Genomic DNA, 23,537 nt, shown 5'->3' with positions numbered 1-23,537 from the left:
TAAAAAACAATCAACCAATAAATCTACAAAAGTCTTGCTAGTGTGCAAGTGACGCACCCACAAGTTGCAGTCAATACCTGGGAAATTAATATCACCAATTATAAGGCATTCTGATTTACTGGCACACTATTTCTCTGTACAGTTGTTCATTGTACTCATCAGAGACATTTGGCTTACAACACACTCCTTCCCTCATTTTTGCTTTCCCAATGCTTATGTCACACCACTCTGACTCAACATTGCGCTGTCCACCGATGTCAACTGGATGCACTGCCTTAGATTTTGTGTGTATCTTAACTAACGGCATAATCTCTCCTCCCTTTCTATCCTTTCTGTACACATTCCAATTCCACATTACTTATATCTGTGTGAGACCATATCTTTGATATCACAACAATATCCGCCTTTTATGTATTGACCAGGACTTCAAATTCATCAAATTTATTTAATATACTCCTTGCACTGGTTGTTATTTTGTTATTTGGTTTTTTTTTAGGAGCATTAGCAACTAAGGCCATATTGCTCCAGGATATGCGGTGGTCATTCCCTTGCACTGGTGTTCATGCAAGTATACATACACCTGTACTTATTCTTAGTTACTTACTGTTGTTTTGTATATTTATCATTGATATTGATGAAGGTATATTAGGCTTAGTGTCGAAGTTTGCAGATGATACAAAGGTTGGCAGGGTTGTTAATGACAGTAATGGCAGTGTGCTACTGCAACAGGATCTAGAAAATTTGGGAAGATGTGCTGAGAAGTGGCAACTGAAGTTTAACATTGACAAATGCAAAGTACTGCATATGGGTAGAAGTAACCCCAGAGGAATGTACCAACTGTGTGGTACTACACTTAAGGTGGTAGAAAATGAAAAAGACCTGGGGGTAATTGTGCAGTCAGATATGAAGTTTTCTGAGCAATGCAGACAGGCTGCCAGAGCAGGTCATGGAGTTTTGTCAATGACACAGGAATTTTTCTAGCAGGAAAAAAGGAGGTGATTGTCTCTCTGTATAAGGCAATGGTCAGGCCATGCCTTGAGTACTGTGTACAGGTCTGGAGGCCTCATTTTAGGAAGGATGTAGATTTGCTTGAGCATGTACAGAGAAGGGCAACAAGATTGCTGAGGGGAATGAAGGGATCCTCTTACCAAGAGAGAGGCTTAAGTTCTGCAAATTGTGGCTGGAGACCAGGCACCTGTGAGGTGATTTGATTGAGGTGTATAAGGCCTTGAATGGGTTGAGCACACTGAATTCTGATGTGATTCTTCCACTTGTTCAGATTATGAACCTAAGGGGGCATAAATTCAAATTGAGGAAAGACGGATGTAGAATAGATGTGCAGAAATTTGACTTTAGCCAGCAGGTGGTTAATTGGTGGAACAAACTCCCATCTGTCATTGTGGAAGTTGATAAATAAATGTGGGAGTAGTTAAATAAATGTAAGGAGGAACTGGACAAACATTTGGAGGGAATTGTTGTGTAATTTTTTTTTTTTTTTTTTTTGGCTGATGCTGCATAAGCTCATACGCTTGCTTTCTTGCATCACATGCCACTATTACTACTATAAGAATAACACAGATTAACACAGATCATGTATTTAATTGTTTCATGACCCAGCAGTTCCTGAAATCCCCAGCAACTTGGTTTCCAGTCTGCTACTCATTCCAATAGAAGCAGCAAGAATCACTTTCACCTCTGCTTTCAGCTACTGTTAATTTTATTAGTCTCTGAATCCCCCCAAACTAAAAGTTTTCTGACCCACGTGACACTGCCTCGATAGCATCAGTAAATATTCTTGCACCCTTTCTATTTAAGTGTATCCCATCACTGTTATGGTCTCTCCTGTTAACAAGCACAGACCACGCTGAGAAAAATTCTACCCCATGAGCCTTGCACAATCTCTTCAGCGGGGAATTGATTGACAAGGCTCTCATCATATACTCCCTCCTATCATGTCTGGGCAGAATTGCAGACACTTTCAATTTTAATTGTAACTCGTGACTTTTCCAACATTGACCTGTACTTGTTAAGTAAGTCTGCATATCTCCTACTCTTAATGTCATTAGTGCCAACGTGTTCAACCTATATCACCTTTTGTGCCCTTGAAAGATGGTTTCTGCTCTATGACATCAACTTTTGCCCCTGGTAGACCTACCTAGTCCATCTATTCTTTGTGCACAATATATTTCTTGTTTACATGAAAATTATTTGGACAGTATAGAAAAACAAGACAAAAAACTGAATCCCTATGTAATCAGAAGTAACAAAATAGACCCTCATATGACCAGTTTAAAAAAAAAAAAAAAAAAGATTTGGCTGGAATGTATGAAAACATATGATTCAACTGTCCATGCAGACTTTTATAGGCTGGCTGGAGACCTCATAAGAAAATCAAAAAGCAACTTCTAACACGCTATGAAGAAAATAAGATAATTTCCCAACAGGCCATAAAAACTGGACTAAAGATTGGGAAAAAGTTTTCTTTTCTGGTAAAAGTCATTTTGAAGCGCAGAAAATAAGATGTATATATGCAAGGTAGGAAAGTGTGCGTGTTAAGCACATGCAGTGAACTACTAAACATCCCATTACAAATTTGGGGATTGTTTTTGATACCAAGATACCAAATACTTTGTACCTATAGATGGGATGCTGAATAATAACAAATACACACCAATTTTAGTAACAAAAGAGTTGTCAGAAGAAAGTAAGATGTCAGTAAGATGAAACTGGGAATGACTTTTCAGCAGGACCCTGTCCTCTGCCTTTCATCCAAGAAGGTCATGCAGTTTTTTATAGGAAAATATAAAATTTCTTGGAATGGCCCCTAACCTCAATTCAATTAAAATATATGGCTATCTATACTTGCAAAAAAAAAAAAATAATAAATAATAACCAGAATAACGCCCTGCCAAAATGAGAAAAAATAGCCATACAGGTCAAATTTTATTAAACATATTAAATATTAAAAAGTATATTTCTTTGGTTTTTGTAATTAAATTATGAAAAAAAACATCTTTTTTGAAAAATACCTCTCCATTCACAATAATTTTCACCTCAAAGAAAAGACTGACGTGAATACATGGGCTTTCAGGATCAATTCAGGATTTAATACAAAACGTCAATATAAAGTGTCCTATTCTGAATGATTTCTATGAACATTTGAATTTCAGAAAAATGGAAAGCAAAACTGTATCAAGTGTAATAAACATATTTTATGCTTATTTATTATGAGTTGTGTTCAAGTTATGGTCACCAAACTGAATATAATAAAAACAAATAAATAAATAAATAAAACTGCTATAAAAAAAGTAAGAATTCAGTTTAGAATGCTGTCAAAATATGGCAGCATGACAGAACATGGCATATTGACTACAGCACTCTGAATTGCATAGTATGTTTGTAATACTTAAAATGGCAGTCTTCAGTTGTCAAGAACATGTTTTGCATTTAATGGGGAAAAACTCCAACTGAAATTCATCAGGAAATTCACCATATGGAGGAAATTGTTTGGGAGACAGAAGATATCAACAGTGGATGAAACTGCTGCAGTTAGCTTTGTGCATATCTTTGTCCGTGAAAATCTCAGAATGAGAAAGGTGTCAGTGAGGTGGGCTCCATGGCAGCTATCTCAGAAACAAAAAGACATTCATGTCCAGGTTGTGTGGAGTTATGCTTATTTCAGGTACTTTGATGAATGGTTCTTTCTTCCCTTCAATTGTAACAATGGATGAGACAGAGATTCCACTCGTACCATCTATGTTAAGTGGTCCAATCTGATTCATCCCTTTCCCTCTAGAATTTACATAAGTAAAGAACTCTTTGCTGTTTTTCTTTGCACCTTTGCCAAAGATTTCTCATAATCTACCTTCGCCTACCTAACCTCCTTTGTGGCTTGATTACAGACTAGCTTATATCTGCCATAGTCTTCTGTGTCGCCTGATAATTTATATGCATCCCATGCATTTTTCTTCTCTACCACAAGTCTCATTAGTTCATTTGACAACCATTTAGGCCTAAACCTTGAACAATATTTTTTAATAGGTATGAAAAGTCTAGTAGCTTCCACGATTAATTCCTTGAATGCTTCCCACTTAGAATTTGCTGTTGGTAACTTCTGTGCATTTATTGGATAAGTGTTTTCTAAAGCTGCAAGCTAGAGAGGCATCAAGAGGATGCAATACCCTTGAACTCATTATCAACAGTGATTCTTCATGCATTCAGAATCTGCAGGGACAAGACCATGATGTAGTATTTACTTAAAGACATAACCACTGTCAAGAGTAAAGGGAAAGGCTTTTGCTTTTGTAAAGGTGACTACAGTGGTCTTGGGCAGTTTTAAAATTCTATGCAGTAAGGGACCAACTGATGATGTTTCCAACAGCAAATTATAAATGGGAAGCATTCAGGGAGGAAATCATAGAAGCTACCAGGCTTTTCATACCAACTAAGGAATACTGTTCCCGGCTCAGACCTAAATGGATGTCAGATGAATTGATGAGACTTGTGGCAGAGAAGAAAAATGCATGGGATGCATATAAATTATCAGGTGATACAGAAACCTATGGCAGATATAACTAGTCTGTAATCAAGTCACAAACGAGGCTATGAAAGCTAGGGAAAATTACAAGAAGTCTCTGGCAAAAAATGCCAAGAAAGGTAGGAAAGGCTTCTTTACTTATATTAACAGTAGAAGGAATGAGTTGAATCACATTGCTCCACTTGATGTCAATAGTTTAACTGTTGATAATCCTGCTCAGGTTGCTGACAAACAGAATATATATTTTGCAATTTGACTGCACTTCTGCAGTCCAAATATGCCATCATAATTAACCTCAATAGTTCAATACACTCTAGTGGCCTCCCTCAAAATTACAGGATATATGGCATCAACCATAGGAGCATTACTTGCCTTTATGCATGAAAGATTTTCTCATAAACAATCATCTATAATTTTGAAATACTAATTTCATATGTCTCAGCCTCTTCTCAGCACAAAGTGTCATTTGTCGGTAAAAACTAATGCAAATTGCCTATTCTATTCATCGGCAACATCAGCTGGGTTATCTAAGATTTTCCCATACCCAGTACACAAGGGTCCAATCTGATTCACTTTCTTCTTCATTGTGTTCATATTCAGAAAAAAATCCTTTTCCCCATTATTTGCTTTCTTAACCATTGCTCTCTCATATGCAGCTTTGGCCTCCCTAACATTATATATGGTATTATTACAGATCAACTTGTAGCTGTGTAGGCTTCAGTACTTTTTGTTGCTCTGTAACTATCCCATGGTATCATTTTCTGCTCTAATTATGCTGAATCTCCACCAGAATTAATTACATGAATCAATGAATGCACTGTATACAGTAATTCAAGGTAGTTACTTCACAGTGCTCACTTATAGGAAAGTACTAACAGAAGCATTTTCACAATCACCAGTGCTAAATTTACAATTTAAACTCTTTTTCTAATAATACGTATAATTAATTTAATCAGTTCAGAGATCTATTTATGGATATTTTACTAAGTTTGGAGTATCTGTTCTGACTTAAAGGCGAGTAAACAACTCAGTATTATATAATATAACAGTTATGATATACAATATAAAACCAAAACTAGAATTTTTCCCTCCATTGCTAGTAATTGACTTATGAAAAATTCATTATAAATGCATACTCAAATTTGACTGGTTCAATTACTCAGGAAGTTTTAAATAAATTTTGGGAGATGCATCTTCCAAGACCATGGAACGGTAAAAGAATAGTTCCCAAAATTCATCCCAAGATCATGGAAACCTTTAAGTATGCTACTGCACCAGGTTTTGTCAAAGGCTTACTCCATGTCAAAGCAAACCATGGCTAGATATTAGTTTCCGAGGAAAGCATTTCTTATGCTTTCTTCTACTGTTACAAAGGGATCAAATGGTTATCCATTTTTCCAGAAGCCATGCCAAGTGGCTATTTATTTATTTTTCCTCCAGGTTCTACATATTGAGCAATTCTTACAGTTGTGTTGCATCTTGTCACATCGCATCACTTCTTGTCTCGTCTCATCTCATCTATTCTAAGCAATCTCCACAACAAGGATCACTCCTTTTGGATAACAGGCCATTAAGTTTCCTAGTAAGGAGGGAAGTGGTAGCTGCCAAACCAAGATCATATTAGGTCTTCATATGGATTTCTTGGTTGATGTTTGAGAATTAGTTAATAATGGTTACAAGTCATGAAGGTGTAGTCATTATAACTAAATACGGTTAAACTAATTTTATCTTCTGACTCCTTGTGGTTATCAGACTGATTCCTTTAAAGATTCAGGTAAGTTCCTTTATGCATAGTCGAAAAGGTTTGTACTGGATCAGGTGTTTGCAAATATTCCTTGAGCAAAATTCACTCTGAAGAATTTTCATTTCATTTTACAGATATTCACTCATGGGCAGGGAGAGGAAATAAATCAGTCTCAACAAGCTTATGTTTCCTGTTCTTAATACTTTTACCTTGGAATTCAATGTGATTTACACCTGAATGAACAAAATGGTTTTCAAAATTAAAAAAAAAAAACAAATGCATGAATCAAATTGACTTCTAAACAAAACAAGCAAGTAAAAAAAAAACAAAAAACGTGCATTCAAACTAAAACTTAAAACTACCATTAAACATTAGTAGAGCCTGTCACTGTCACACATTTGGAGAAGTCTAGTTTAAATCTTGTAGAAAACTGAAGGAATTCTTAAAGGTCCCATCAACCAGGACTATAATTGGCTAATCTTAGGTGGAGGGAGTAGAGTATTAGTATCAGCAATGGACACATGGTGCAAGGAAGCCGATGACTTATGCTGCACCAGCCAAAATAAATAATAATAAAATAAAATAAAATATTAAGAATAAAAATAAAATAATAAGAATAAAAATAATAATAAGAGAAAAGGAAATAGACAACCTATGCATTCAGCTGACTTTTGAATTTCCCCAAACTGTCAGCCTCTACTACCCATGTAAGTAACTTATTCCAGTAATTTATAACTCGCTGGCTAAAATAAAACTTCCTGCAATCCGGTCTAAACGTCTCCCCCAGTGTTCTAGAATAATTCATAACCATGAAAATTTCATCCTTATTCATTTTTATTATGCCTCTCAGAGCCTTGAACACCTCAATCAAGTTTCCTCCAAGGTGCCTAGTTTCCAAGTTCTGCAACCCACATATTCGAAGTCATATGGATGCCCTTTTGCTGATCTCACCAGACGAGTTACCTGTCTTTGGACCCTTTCAAGAAGCACAATGTCTTTCTTTACGTGTGGTCTCCATACTTGAACACAGTATTCCACGTGTGGTCTAACAATAGCGTTATATAATGGGATTATGAAGTCCTTATCTCTACTCGCAATTGTTCGATAAATCATCAACAGGACACCATGGGCCTTCCTTGCAACCAGTCTACAATGCTCGGAGAACTTCACGTCTGGCCATATAATAATACCCAAGTCCCTTTCCTCCACTACCGGCTTCAGTTCAACTCTGCCAAATGTATAAGTTATATTATGGTTACTCTTCCTGAGGTGTAATACCTTACACTTCACTGGGTAAAGCATAACTTCCATTTTTCTGACCATTCCTGAAGTCTATCTAGGTCACCCTGAAGAAGTTCTGCTTGGTGGTGATCATTAACTACTCTACCAATCTTTACATTATCATCAAATTTAGACATCATACCCTCTATCCCTTAATTGATGTCATTTATTAAAATCAAAAACAACAGTGGTCCTAATACTGACCCTCGGGGAACCCCACTTCTTACATCAACCCACATCTGAGGAATAACAATTTATCACAACCCTCTGCCTCCTGCCCTGAAGCCATCCAGCTATCCATCTAAGGATTTTCCCTGTGATTCCATCCTGTTCCAGCTTATAAAGTAACTGCTTATGTGGGACTGAATCAAATGCTTTGCTAAAATCCAAATAAACAATGTTGAAATTATTCCCTATGTTGAGCTCTTGAGTGACCATGTCAAAATAGCTAACCAGATTAGTTAAACATGATTTTCCCTTTACAAAACAATGCTGAGTATCCTTCAGAATTCCATTTCTATCTAAATGATCCTGAATTTCAACCTTGCTCATTGTCTCCGTGATTTTCCCTACTACTGAAGTTAGACTAACTGGCCGGTAATTTCCCACTTCACTCTTAGAACCGCCCTTACGCATTAGAGATACACTGGCACTTTTCTAATCCAACGGAATCACTCCTGAGTCAGGTGATGCTCTCATAATTAGCCTTAATTGTTCAATGCACTCACTTGCTGCCTCCCTTAAGATTATAGGGTATATGCCATCAACCCCAGGAGCCTTACTGGCCTGTAGATGCGCAAGTTTTTTCATTAAATAAATATGTGAAATTTCAACATCATTAATTGAATTTTTTTCAACTTCACTCCCATAATTTCTCATTGATGTAAAGGGTTTTTCTTCTGTATATATCGATGCAAAGTAACTATTCAGTTCATCTGCAACTTCTGCTGGGGTATCTAATACTATCCCATGTCCATTACATAGGGATCCGATATGGTTTGTCCTTCTCTGCTTTGCATTTACATATGTGAAGAATTCTTTATCACATGATAAAGATCATATAGAAGCACATAAAAGACCAAAGCATCCTAGAATGTCAAGAGCACTGGGAATTTTCAAGATATGCCAAGGAAATTCCGAGAACAGCAATAAACTAGAATTTTTTTTTTTTTTTCAGGAAATACGTATGAAGGAAGGTTGTTCCAGAAAACGGTAGTTGAATGAATAAATGAGGAAGATGAAAAGTTGGTTCTGTGGGTTTGAAGTTGGACAGTAAATGGATGTTGGCTGGTGGCGGCACGTGTTCGGACTGTTTTGAAAGAGAGAGCGGGAATTATAGAAGCCAATTCAGAAGAATAGTGCCCATGGAAGTATCTATAGAAGAGGCATGCAGCAGAAACAGTGCGTCTATGAGAAAGCGAGTGGAGAGACTCTGTTAGAGATGAATCATTAATTAACCTAACTACCCTCTTCTGAATGAAAACAAGAAGCCTGAGAGAGGTTTTGGGGGCACCACCCCAGATGTGGGAACAATATTCCATGGCAGGGCGGATTTGCGATTTATACAGAGTGAGCAGCTGTTTGGAAGAAAAGTAACGCCGAGAGCGAAAGAGAAAACAAAGTTTTTTAGATGCAGAGGAAGCAATATTTGTAATGTGCTTGTGCCAAGAGAGATTAGAAGTCAGGGTAATCCCCAAAAGAGATATATCATTTTGCCTAGAAATCGGAGTGTCACTAAACATAAGCATAGGAGCAGAAGAATCCTTTTTGCGAGATATAAGACAAGACTGAGTTCTAGAAGGGTTGAAATCAACTAAGTTGTCTTTGCCCCACTGGAGAATTACCTGAAGATCGGCATTTAAGGAATTGGTAGAGGTTGGGAATAGCCATGAGATAAAGATTCCATTGGAGAAGAGACAATCAAAAAGTTGTGATCTGAAGTGCCTAAAGGACCTCTCACTTCAACCTTGTACTTAGAAAGGTTGTTTGTGAGAAAAAGATCAAGCGTATTGGCTGTATGATTAGGATTGTCCGGTATTCTTGTAGGTAAATGAACAATCTGTGCTAGGTCATTAGTAATTGCAAAAGCCTCAGCATCTCGACCTGCTGGGACGGTGTGACTAGAAAACGGAAGCCAGCTGGAGTTGTGAACATTAAAATCACCAAGAAAATTACCTCACTGTTAGGAAAGTCAAGTTGCAAAGAGAGGAAGTCAAAGAGCTCCAAGTGATTAGTGGAGTTGGGAGAACGGTAGAGACAACAGATGAATTTGACACAATGAGGTAGAGAGATTTTAAGCCAGAGAAGATCAAAGAGAGGAGATTCCAAATTGCCAAGTCTCTGACAGGGAATATCAGAACGGACATATGCACAAGTACCACCTTTGAGGCGAAAGGAATCATACAGCAAATAATTTGGACATCTGAGATGAGCAGTAGTTGAATCAACCGATAACTGAGATTCAGTCAGAAAAAGTACATGGGGTTTGGAAGACTGCAAGTGGAAATGGACATCGTTGAAATTAGAATTGAGACCACGTATATTTGTGAAATGAATTAGGAAGTCCTTGGGAGGTTTAGATCTTTTTGAAGATAAGCTTGCTCTATTATTTTGACAATTCATGGTGTATTCAATAGTAAGAAAAAGTGGGTGGGACATGCTGTATGAAGTAATGAAATTTTTGGATATGGCATACATGTGGTAAGAATATACCCAGATCCTTGACATAACGTGGCCTCGACAATGCTCCCCGCATACACACTTCTCGGACTCCCTCCAGTCACTATATGGCAGAGTAGAGGTAGCAAGATTATACACTAGCTGATCCGGAAGCCTCCTAGAGAGTTACCAATAGGTTTGGTCCGGTGTACTAACTAGCGGCCGGCCTGTGAACACCGTTTTAGAGCTGTACCCTCGAAATGTAAGGAATATTGGATCTCACCACAACATTCATCATAACCTCAAAAATCATCAATCATACTGCATGATGGAAGAGATAGGGAAGGGTTGGCCGGACCTTAGCTTTAGAGACTAAACATGGGTTCCACCACTTCAAGCCTCCAATAAGCAAAGTGGTGGTATTTCACCGGTTAATGAGAGTCATCTACCACCTAGTACTGCCTGGTAACATAGAGGGGCGGCATTCCTCCATGTGGTGTGGGTGCCACACCTCGACCCCTGCTTACGTTGGTTCACACCTGGGTGGTCACCCACCATGTACTTGTGCATGGAGGTTATACCCAGGATTACTAACAGTCCCACCATCGTGAACGTGCAAGCAGAGGATTTGGCTGTCATAGACCGTCCGGACTTCGCCGAAATTGGGTCCACTTGACTTGAGTGTCACCCGAATATCAGTTCCATCAGCGTTTTAGACTCCCAGGTAGCATATCTGAGTCTAAAAGCTCTGGCATATCTGAGAGAATGTCTGTGGCAACCTCAAGGACCATTTGTCAACACTGCAAACAGCAAAAATACAGTACTAAAATAATTTTATCAAAAATAATTGAAATAAATGCAAATTATGGCTTACATTAAAATACTCACCAGAACTGGTCTATCAGTTTGGTCAGAAAATGTAGAAACTGGAAATAAATAAATTTTGTGTTAATTATTCTGTACAAGTTTCTCCCACTCAAATGCAAGCATGAATTTTCAGCCATAAAACATGCTTGAAAAAATAATAAAAATTAAAGCAATTCAGTATACTTACTATCTGATTTGCCACTACTGAATTCTGAGCTTTGTGTTTTCTCCAGTTTACCAAATGAGAGATCACCCACCTAAAAAAATAGAAGATAGGTACACACACACACACACACACACACACACACACACACACACACACACACACACACACACACACACACATGCGCGCTTGTGTGTGTGTGCACACTAAAAAAATTTCTACAAAAAGTTAAGTATATCTTACCAAATAAATTACAATTCAATTTAATTTAATTTGAACAACAAGCAAAGAATCTTATTAAAAATAAATTATATAACATAAAATAATAAATAATTTTTTTATGTATATGAACACTAGAAGAAATGGACTGACCCATACTGATCGACTAGGATTGCTCTGGCAACATTCTCCCCAAAATAATCAGAAAAGAAATTTCTACACATAATACGACACAAGAATATGATGATATTTATCAGGAGGGAAGCTTAAAGATGGTTCTTAAACTACTGTCTATTATAATTCACACATCTCTGAACCCATGTTAAATCTCATCAGATTGGGGATGCACAAATGTCTACAAAGGTGACTTGACTCCATGGATGAAATAGGTCATTCTAGTTAAGTTCTTGAGAAATGGAATCTCTTAAGATTGAGGATATCTTACAGGATCATTTTGACAGGAATAAAATTACTAAAAGAACAAATGCAGCATGGGCTTGGTAAGAAGAAATTATTAATTCTGATAAGCTATTATGAGGTTGTTAAAAAAAAACTGGAAGTAAAGAATAATTTTAACACAGTTTATGAGGATTAACAGAGGCATACAATACAATACAAGAAAGGAAGCTTATGCAGCATCAGCCAAAAGAAAAAAAAACCCTCCCATTTCACCCCTCCATTTGATCCAAATGCCTGTCTAGCTCAGCCTTAAATTTATTTAGGCTATCACCTTTCACTACAAAAAATGGAAGTCTGTTCCACCAATCAACTCGCTGGCTAAAGGCAAATTTCCGCACATCTATTCTACAGCTGTCTTTCCTCAATTTGAAACAATGTCCCCTCGATTGTAGTTTTAAATGTTTTCCACCAACCTTATGTAGAAATAAAACACAACGAAAACAAAAACTGGAATCTTGATAACTATGTATTTATAATAAATTATATTTGACTGTATTTACAATAAATTTAACTTTACAACTATATTTTAGATGTAAAGTTTAATTTAATTTATTGTAAATACAGACAAATTTAATTTATTATGAATACATAGTTATCAAGATTCCAGTTTTCGTTTTCGTTGTATTTTATTTCTACATAAGGTTGGTGGAAAACATTTAAAACTACAATATGAATATACCCAACCTCAGAGGTCTGTTTGAAGAAGTGTCCCCTCAGGTTCTTAATCTGAGCAAGAGGAAGAATCCCATTAGCATTCAGCTTGCTCAACCTATTCAAGGCCTTATACATCTCAATCAGATCACGTCGCAGATGCCTACTCTCTAGGTGCTGCAATTTGCAGAACTTAAGCACTTTCTTAGTAAGAGCACCCCTTTGTTCCCCTCACCAATCTTGTTGCCCTTCTTTGCACTCATTCTAGCTACCCTACATCCTTCCTAAAATGAGGCCACCAGACCTGTACACAGTACTCTAGGTGTGGCCTGACCATTGCCTTGTATAATGGGATAATCACCTCCCTGTCCCTGCTAGCAAAATTCCTATATTATTATTATTATTATTATTAGCAGCTATTTGGTGCAAGGAAGGCTGAGGCTTATGCTGCACCAGCCAAAAAAAAAAAAATTCTTGAGTTACCCGGAGAGAGAGAGAGAGAGAGAGAGAGAGAGAGAGAAAGAGAGAGAGAGAGAGAAGTAGAAGGGAATCACCAAGAAAGATAAGAATGATGATATCCAGCTCAGGACCCTGGGTGTGCCAAGCCCATACTCACCAGATGTGAGCCCCTGGGGATAATATCATTGACAAGACTCCATGTGCCCTGGCAGCCTGTCTGCACTGTACGGCATACTTCATATTTGACTGCACAATTACCCCCAGGTCATTTCCACTTCCCTGAGTGTAGTTCCACACTGTTGGTACGTTTATCTTCAGTTATTGCTACCCATAAGCAGTACTTTGCATTTGTCAATGTTAAACTTCAGTTACCACGTCTCAGCCCATTTTCCCAACTTATCTAAATCCAGCTGGAGTAGCATACTGTCTTTACTGTCATTAACAACCCTGCCAACCCTTGTATTATCTGCAAACTTGGACATTAAACCTGATATACCTTCATCAATTTCATTGATAAATATACAAAACAGCAATGGGCCGAACATTGGGGAACACCACTAATAACATTTGTCCATGAAGAGCAGTGTCCATTGATTACCACTCTGTCGTCTCCCACTCAACCATCCATTTGTCCATTGTAGCAACTTACCCTTAATGCCATGCCTCTTCAGTTTGTACAGCAGCCTTCCATGAGCAACAGAATGAAAATCTTTCCTGAAATCCAAGTATATGATATCAAAATTATTTTTGGCATTCAGTTCCTTTGTGACCACATCATAGTATCCACTCAAACTGGTCAGACAAGTCCTCCCTTTAACAAACCCATGATGTGTCTCAACTGTTACTGCAGTTAAGTCAAGTTAAGTTAAGTCTAGATGATCCTGTAATCCATCTTTAACCAGTTATTCTGTTATTTTCCCCGAAACATAAGTTAAACTAACAGGTCTATAGTTACTTATGTCACCTTTTGAATCCCCTTTGTGAATTAGTGATAGAATTTCACACCTCCAGTCCATGGGTACCACCCCTGAGTCCAAGGAAGCTCTCATAATTATGGCTAAGGATTTCCTTACTTCCTTTGCTGCCTCCTTTAATATAACTGGATAGATCCTATCCACCCCGGGAACTGGCTGGATATGAGCAAATTTCCAAGCAGAAGAAAAACACCTTTGGAATAAGAAAGTAAAAAAAGGCGGTAAAGAATAAGAGTAAGTTCAGGAGCACAGGTTTTGAGAACAAGTGGAGAAATACCATCGGGACCTGGAGCTTTCATAGCATCAAGATTCGTCAAAATCCTTCTGACATCCTTTTGACGGAAGACCACAGGAGGCATTGAATGGAGCATGTTGGGAATGGTGGGAGGTGTTTTACCAAGATCATTAATACTTGAGTTGGAAGGAAAATGGGATGCTAGCAGGTCAGCTTTATCTTTGGCTGAAGGACAACAGAACCATCTGGTTTGGACAGAGGTGGGCAAAAGTTGCGGCCAATAGCTCTGACGAGAGACCAGAATGCTCGGCTACCATTAGGGCAAGAAGCAAGTTTTCTACTCTTAGCCTGTTCAAACTCTAGTTTGGACTGATTAATAAAGTTAAACTTCGCTGGATCCAGCTTTTGCTTGGCTAGGTATCCAGCTTTTGCTGGATACCTAGCCATGTTGGTATTAGAGGCAATGATTTGGCTGATGCAGCATCCAAATCAGCAATGTCACAAAGTAGTATCCGCTTGTCAGTCCCCTATACAGACTGCAAGCAACTAATTCACAAAAAATTATGCGTACGTTGGCAAGAAGCTTGGAATGGGTGCCCTACCAACAAGCTGAATGAAATTAAGCCTGTAATAATGCATTGGCATTCTTGTCAGCGCAGGGTTCGTCGGGAGGAAGTAGTTCTTGCTCATTTACGCATAGGACATTCTCACCTGACGCATTCGTATTTGCTGAGGGCTGATGATTGTCCTGTGTGTAGACATTGTAAAGCAATTTAAACTATCCGTCATATTTTAGTAGAATGTACTTTTTATAATAATGAACGCTGTTTATGTTTTACCCATTTGTCTGAGCCTTATACACTCAGGCAGATTTTATCGGACGACAACAATGTGTCAGATGCACTCAAGTTTTTACAACTAATTAATCTATATAGTTTTATTTAGATTTCTTCAATATTTAACACATTATAACTGTGTTTATGGCATATGTTATTTTATTGTATATTTTTACATATTTCTTATATATTTTTATCTTATACCTCTAGACTTGGCGCATTATAGCCTTAGATGCTAATGTGCCATAAAAATCCTAATAACCAACCAATCCCCCAAGGGTCAGTTTTTTCTCCCCACTCTTTTTCTCTTGTATATTAATGACCTTCTTCCATTGACTGGAAATCCTATTCATAGTTTTGCTGATGATAGCACATTGCATTCCACTTTCCATTTTGAGAAACCTTGCCCTGCTCAATCAGCTTCAACTTCTCGAAAATCTGCTACCATTTCCTTAAATGTCGATCTTCAGGTAATTCTCCAGTCGTGAAAAGACAACTTAGTTGATTTCAACCCTTCTAAAACTCAGTCTTGTCTTATACCTCGCAAAAAGGATTCTTCTGCTCCTATGCTTATTTTTGGTGACACTCCGATTTTTAGGCAAAATGATATATCTCTTTTGGGGATTACCCTGACTTCTAATCTCTCTTGGCACAAGCACATTGCAAATATTGCTTCCTCTGCATCTAAAAAACTTGGTTTTCTCTTTTGCTCTCAGCGTTACTTTTCTTCCAAACAACTGCTCACTCTGTATAAATCGCAAATCCGCCTCACCATGGAATATTGTTCCCACATCTGGGGCGGTGCCCCCAAAACTTCTTTCAGGCTTGTAGATTCCATTCGGAAGAGGGCAGTTAGACTAATTAATGACTCATCTCTAACAGAGTCTCTTCAATCTCCGTCTCGTAGACGTACTGTTTCTGCTGCATGCCTCTTCTACAGATACTTCCATGGGCACTGTTCTACTGAATTGGCTTCTATAATTCCCACTCTCTGTTTCAAAACAGTCCACCAGTTGCAGCCACCAGCCAACATCCATTTACTGTCCAACTTCAAACTCACAGAACCAATTTTTCAGCTTCCTCGCTTATTCATTAAACTGCCATTTTCTGGAACAACCTTCCTTCATACGTATTTCCTGAAAATTACAGTCTACAGAAGTTCAAGTCCAACGTCAACAAATAACTTCTTCCGTCTTTTCAACCTCCAACCCAAGCACTGTACTAAGTACTATAGGTTCTAATACCTCTCGTGTTTGGGGTTTACATAAATAAAAATAAAAAAATTAAAAAAAATGCCTGGGAAGCAACATCTTGTGAGTTCATGGTTAGAAAGCTGTCTAGTACTATATTCCATAGGACGGGCCCCAGGACTGAACCTTGGGGGAATCCCAGGAAACCAAGCTGTGTGGTGCTTTAACTGTTATGCTTCTGTGTGAGAGATAGTCCTTGATGCAACAGTAAAGGTTTTGTGGCAGGTTGGCTGTAAAGAGTCTCCAAACATGCTTGGCCACCAAAGTGAGTCAAATGCCCCAGCAAAATCAACTGAGATCATCAGGAAATATTTTTTGATGGAGTTTCTTGCAGCAGAGATAATGCTTTTCAGTGCATCCACAGTGGAGAAGCCCTCTTTAAATCCATACTGGTTTGGTGATTGTAGGCCTGCATTGTTATAGTGGGCGACTGGTCTGTTATGCAGTAAGTGCTCAAAAAGTGCTGGGTGGTTGGGGTGGTCATCTGCTTGAAAATAGAGTTGAGGATATTATTTATGGTGCTTTGCAAGGTTGTTGTCATTGTGCCGTCTGGTAATTTAGTTGTTGGGATTATACTTCACCCCTGCAGAGTTTGTTGGTGGTCACTTTGTAGACCATCTCCCAGGGATTCACATTGCCCATCGTGAAAACGAGGTCCTCCCAAGATTTCATCTTTTACTTCCAAATGAAAGCAGTGTATTCGTTTCACATTCGTCTATGTTGTTGGGGGAGCACCTCAACCTTCGCCTCAGGCCAGGACCTTCGGGCCCACTGGAATGTCTTCCTTTTGTGATTGATTTCACATCAAAGTGTTTGCAACTCCAGGCACCACAAAGGGACAGTGCTGGCTTCACGGAATGGTGCATAGTCTGCTTTATTAATAGCATACCTATGCAAAAGCTGTCTTTGAATTGGGATGCATGAAATGGAGTGTCTCATCTCTAAGGTAATCACTCTGTGGCCAGAAGTTGTCCACACCTGTCAGACTTTCCAATCTAGTGGTGAGGGTGACATAAATGGTGGCCTCCCACAGGGTGCTTGAGAACTTTGCAGGGTTATTTGACAGATTGATAATGGTAAGGTTGACTTGGCCAAAAATGCACCCATGCATCAGCCATTGAGTCCCAAGATGATCATCTGTCACTGTGCCATAACTGAGAGTGGCAGTTTAAGTCAGCACAAATTACAATATTCTGGTTTGGGAGTTCCAGCTGGGCTGTTTGGAGGTATCTAGTCGCTGGCGTAGAGCTCCCCCAAGGGGGGTGATCAGATGCATACACACAGCCCAGGCTGACCGGGCTAGCCGGGTGGGTAAAGCGACTGCCTGGCAACCCAAAGGTAAAGTGTAAAGTAAAGTGTGTTCGTGTCAAATGGCACCAGGGGTTTCCCCCATCTCCGCGTGGTTTTCTTTGTGGGTGTAACAGATCACTGTTAAGGCCAGAGATCAACCCAAAGGTCGCAGGTTCGAATCCCGCCTCGAGCTTGGATCAAAATACTGCAAAAAACCTTGGGAGGTGCACTATGGCCACAGAAGCCGATGCGCCAATAACTACAAAAAAAAAAAAAAAAAAAAAAAAAAAAAAACAACAGCCCAGGCTGTGCAGAGATGGTCTATCCTCGTAACAGTGTCATTCAGGTTTCACACCACGATGGCAGCCCAGGGGGTGTTCTTTCCTTTTGTATTATTTTATATGCAATAGGGTATCCCCTTACCTTTTTGTTATGGGTATAGGGTTCTTGCAACATTATCATGTCACAATTCTCCTCATCCACCCTTATTCTAATCTGTTCCACGACTGCGCACTTACTTGGAAAAATTTTAACTCTTTATTGTTGAACTTTTTAGGCAGCGTCCCCATTATCGGGTATGGTTTGGTGTATACTCTTAAATTTCAGATAGATAGGACACTTACTGTCCCTGATCGAATGATTATGCTGAATCTGCTGGGCCTTACAGATGGCCCAGACAGGTGCTGTGGACTTATTCAGGCAGGAGTTGAAGTCATTCCCTTGTTCGGTAAAATGGCCACAGGTAAAAACAACCTGAGCACATGTATGCATAGTGTGGCCAAAACAGCAACACTTAAAATATTCGGTGACTGCTACATGCCCTCTGAAGCAGTCTCCCCATTGTATGTATATCCTATTTTAGTTGCTAATTATGGGCCATGCTGAGGGAACAAGCTCTACAATCCAGTTTATGGCATTTTCACTTATAGTTTTCACCTGATATTTTGGAAAGCCTAGGGTTTCTGCTTCATGGTCTGGGAAATGATTCTACAAATTCCTGTAGAAAAGCTCATCCTTGAGTTTGTCTGATGTGAGTTCTTTGTTGACATAAATGATGATTGAGGGTCCTCTCTTTTTGGGTGTCTCAGTTACCAGCCCTAGTGATTTGATTCTTGTATTAGTCAGTATGTGAGCTGGTCCTCCTTGGTCTCTGTTTCAATTATTAAGCCGGTATTTCTGGTTTCCTAATCGATTTGATTTTGGTTGTTTTAAGGTCTCCACTCAAGTTGGTTATAACTGGGTCTTAATTTCTTCACTCATCTTAGGAGCATCCTTTGTAGCAGGCTTCAGGACTATAAGGATTTTGGAAGGAGCACTTTTGTCTTCTGCAGTGATTGCTTTGAGGTGAATGTGGAGTTTTGTGCCAGATTCCTCAGTACGCTGGTGTAAGTAGGGGTATGCCGTAGCATTTGGTTTCCCCTACCATCAAGAGATGCTTCTAATCTTGCTGCATTTTTTTCTGCCTCACATTCAATAAGACTGTCTGTTCATGTAGTGTAGCGGTGATTTGGCTGCTGGATTCTCATTATGTTTTCTAGTTGGATGTGAAGGGTCAGACGCTGTTGAAGCACTGGGCCATCCAGGAGGGTTGGGTCAATATTTTCCGTTAACTTTGTTGTCCTGTTTATTTCATAATTTGCCTCTACTTGAAGGTCTTCGTCATCTTTCAGTTTGCTTTGCGACCTTGTTTCTCTTTCCAACTTGCTATCCTCTCCTTGGTCATTAACAGCTTCAGCATGGCTTCGTTTATCCACCTGGCTGAAATACACGTGACTGTCACTGAAGTGCTGCATAGTGTTTTTGTTCCCAATTCCCTTTGAACACAACAAAATACTTGCTTCAGTGTCATTTCCTATCTTAATTTTTACTGAAGTAATTTTATTTTCCTTGGTCAACTCCATATCATTCTGAACATTTTTCTTAACTTTACTTAATTCCTCATCGGAATCATTCTCAGAAGTATTGATCTTAACTTTTCTCCTATTGCTTCTTCTTAAAGCAAGCAACCTACTGCACTATGAACAGAGTGATCCAACTGAACTTTCTTCCCCACCAAAGCATTTTCGCCTTTGATGCCATGTTTCGATGGGATAGTCACATATCTAAATGATGTCAAAAGTGTAGTACTTTCATCATCCCTATCATTCTCACTATCCAATTCTGTCAATATGACAGTGTTACCCAAGAGAACCTCCTCCCATTCCATCATTTTCTCACCCAGACCTCCGGGGACCAAAGCTTCAGAAGATTCTCTGCTTACACCCTTTGACAATTTTCCTTGTGATACATTTTGATCCTGAAATTCTAGCTTATGTATAGAATTCAGACTTCCTCAATTTACGTGTGAAATTTGCCGACTTAGTGGTCTCTCTACTAACATTAGACTCCTTTTTTTTAAAATCCATAAAATCTGCAACATCCTCCAGTTCCACACCACAAATTTCATCACCTTGTGAGACCACCCCTGTGTGAATCTGACTCCATTTGACAAACGTTTTTTTTTATATATATATACACATAACAGTGGCTGTATAAGCCTTTGTTTGTTTGTTATTTGGTTTTTAGGAGCATTAGCAACTAAGGCCATATTGTTCCGGGATATGCAGTGGTCATTTCATGACCTTTCCACATCCTCCGTATTTGGTGGTGACGGGTTCGAACCCCGGTCTAATCAAGAAGCGTGTGCTATGCACTGCTGCTCCTTCCCACCTGGCTACGGAGGCGCCTACGTATATTCCTTTAATAATTAAACCTCAAAGTCTTTAAAAATCTATATCTTTTCAATAAGATGATATTTTGTCCCAAAATTGGATAAAACTAATCAGTGTGCCAAACCCCCCCGCTACCTAATTAAAGTCCCCTGCATCCATGCCTTTCAGAATTTAAACAGCAGCTCTTCAAACTTTCAAATACCAGTGCTATGGCATTTAACAAGAGCGCATATAATACCAATCATCACAGATAACCACTAGTTGTGCCTAAGTCAATTCTTTCTAACAGTGAAAATTCCACTTTCATTCATTTTACTAACTCCTCTCAGTGGCTGATAAACCTCAATCAGGTCACTTCTGAGGTGCCTGGTTGCCAAACTGTGTAGCCCACATAATAGAAGTCTTTCCTCATATGGTCACCCTTTTGCCGAACTCACCATGTGAGTTACCCCTCTTTGGACTCTTTTAAGAAGTTTATTTTATTTTATTATTATTTTTTTTGTTTTCAGATGAAGTCTCAATATTTGGATACAGTGTTCCAAATGCTGTCTTAGAATTGCCTTGTACAGTGGAATTATGACCTCTTTATCACTAGAGGATACTGTTTGATAAATCATCAATAAGACACCATATGCCTTGCTAAAATCTAAATAAACACTCTGCGAAAATTGTTCCCTAGTGAGCAGTGTGGCATTAAGGGCTAGTTACTGCTCTGAATAAAAGGATGGCTGAATGAGAGATGGCAGAGTGTGGTTATTAAGACACTGCTCTTCATGGACTAATGTCATTTGTGGGGTTTTCCCAAGGTTCAGTGCTGGGCCCACTGTTGTTTTCTATTATTAATGATATTGATGAAATTATATCAGATTCAATGTCTACGTTTGCAGATGATACGAAGGTTGGCAGGGAGGTTAATGACAGTAATAGGAATAAGCTACTGAAACAAGATAAAAAAAAATTAGGTAAATGGGCTGAGAAATGGCAGTTTAAGTTTAACATTTATAAATGCAGAACCTTGCAGTTGGGTGCCTCTGTAACCAGGTGGGCAGGAGCAGCAGTGCGTAGCACATGCTTCTCGATTAGACCGGAGTTCGAGCCTGACAACCAAATATGGAGGATGCGGAAAGGTCAGGGAATAAACACCGCATATCCCCAGAGCAATATGGCCTTAGTTGCTAATGCTCCTAAAAACCAAATAACAAACAACAACAACAACAAACAACCTTTCAGTTGTCAGACAACTGCAAGGTTAACACTGTTAAACAATGTTAAATGTTTAACAATGCAGTTGTCAGTGTTAATATTAAATGTTGGGTAGCAGTAATCCCAGATTAACATACCAGCTATGTGGTACTACATTCAGGACAGTAGAAAATGAAAAAGACCTGAGGGTAATTGTGCAGTCAGATATAAAGTTTTCAAGCCATGCAGACAGGCTGCCAGGAAATAGTTCACATTGTTCTGTCTATGATATAGAGGAACTTTTCTGTATACAGGAAATGATTATTCCATTGTACACCGATGAGCTAAAACATTATGACCAGCGAGTCGTTATGCAAATCAAAGCAACTGCAGGTGAACTAAGTCATGGTTCGGGACACGGTATAAAAAACACCTGATACTGAGCTCTGTTAATCAGTGTTACTCTTGTTCTTCAGATGGGAAAGGCAGCGGACTTAAGTGAGTTTGACAAAGGCCAAACTGTAATGGCCAGATGACTGGGTCAGAGCATATCCGAAACGACACAGCTGGTGTGATGCTCATGGTCAGCCGTGGTTAGTACCTACTGAAAGTGGCCCGAGGAGGAGAAACCCACGAACCACCGGTGAGGTGTTGGACGACCACAGCTCATCGATGCTCTAGGTGAGCGAAGGCTCTACCGGATGGTATGTGGCAACAGAAGGGCGACTGTGGTGCAAGTTTCCGGTAATTGGAATGCTGGTGATGGGAGTAATGTGTCACAACACACAGTACATCAAACCCTGCTGAAAATGGGGGTGTGTAGCCACAGCAGGCCACTCTGAGTGCCCATGCTAACCACGGTTTACCAGCGATAGTGCCTACAATGGTCATGCGAGCATCGAAACTGGACCTTGAGTGATTGAAAGAAGGTCGTCTTGTCCTATGAATCATGTTTCCTGTTGCACCATGTGGACGGCCGGGTACATGTGCGTCGTTTACCTGAGGAAGTGATGGCACCTGGATGCACCGTGGAATGAAAACAAGCCAGTGGTGTCATGTTTTGGGCGATGTTCTGCTGGGATACCCTGTGTCCAGTCATCCATGTGCCAGGCACTCTGACATCTACCACCTACCTAAACATCAATGCCTCAGTGATCTACTGGGGTTGCCTACTGTATTGTCCCCATACTTCTGCCTTACTCCCCAAGTCTGCAGTCTCCTCCCCCTCTATCTTTATGCAAGTGTATGCCCCCACACCAAAACTTTAAACAACTCCAAATTAACTACGCCCACTTTCGGCCTTCTTACATCTAAGCAATATTTTTCCGCGCAATTGAAGACACGCCCATATGTACATATTACACACACATATATTTTTTTATATGTGCGTGTGTATATGTATATACTCATATATATATATATAAAAGATTTTTTTTTTTTTTTTTTTTTTTTTAGGTCCTAGCCACTGAAATCTCAGGAAATTAGGTGGCAGAACCTGCCAGAGTAAAAATAGTCTACTAGGTTCCTGGTCTGCCTCCACAGGGCGTAAATGGGGCAACGTTGGGCCTCAGCAGGGGTCTAGCAGCTAAACGACCAGATGAACGACGGTACATGACATAACACAAATTCAATACCCACACACTTTTAAATCTCTGGCTTCTCCAGCAAACTGGCACACCCACAATGTAAGCAATGCAGAGATGGGGGAACCACCGGTGCAGCTACACATCAACACACTTTACACTTTACCTAAACATCACTGCTGACCAGGTACACCCTTTCATGGCAACAGTCTTCCCCTCTGGCAGTGCCGTCTTTCAGCAGGATGTGCCGTGCCATGCCGCACACCCTGGATTGTTCGAGACTGGGTTGTGGAACATGAGGAAGACTTCTAGGTATTGCCCTGGCCTCCAAATTACTCAGACGTCAATCCCATTGAGCAACTGTGGTTTTTTTGGAACAGCAACTCTGATCTGCAGCATTTCAACCACGGACCTTACAGGAGTTAAAGGATCCGCTGG

The 23,537-nt window shown here is 39.4% G+C and overlaps 1 protein-coding gene across 5 annotated transcripts in view; it reads right to left on the bottom strand.

Annotated features, from left to right (window-relative positions):
- Positions 1-23,537, bottom strand: part of LOC150078418 (actin-binding LIM protein 3-like) — a 528,875-nt gene that overhangs the window by 55,980 nt on the left and 449,358 nt on the right. For 4 of the 5 annotated variants that reach the window (XM_090384937.1, XM_090384935.1, XM_090384936.1 and 1 more), the window contains 2 exons: positions 11,275-11,344; positions 11,109-11,146 (listed from right to left, as the gene is read on the bottom strand). In XM_090384937.1, coding sequence (XP_090241063.1) covers positions 11,109-11,146; positions 11,275-11,344 — 108 coding nt within the window. The remainder of the gene's footprint in view (positions 1-11,108; positions 11,147-11,274; positions 11,345-23,537) is intronic. The other variant, XR_016547624.1, reaches the window with a different exon arrangement.

This window comes from Mastigoproctus giganteus, chromosome 11 (genome assembly GCF_048544385.1).
Source record: "Mastigoproctus giganteus isolate SK-2022 chromosome 11, ASM4854438v1, whole genome shotgun sequence".
NCBI classification, from domain to species: Eukaryota; Metazoa; Arthropoda; class Arachnida; order Uropygi; family Thelyphonidae; genus Mastigoproctus; species Mastigoproctus giganteus.
This window is presented reverse-complemented; position numbering and strand designations above follow the sequence as displayed.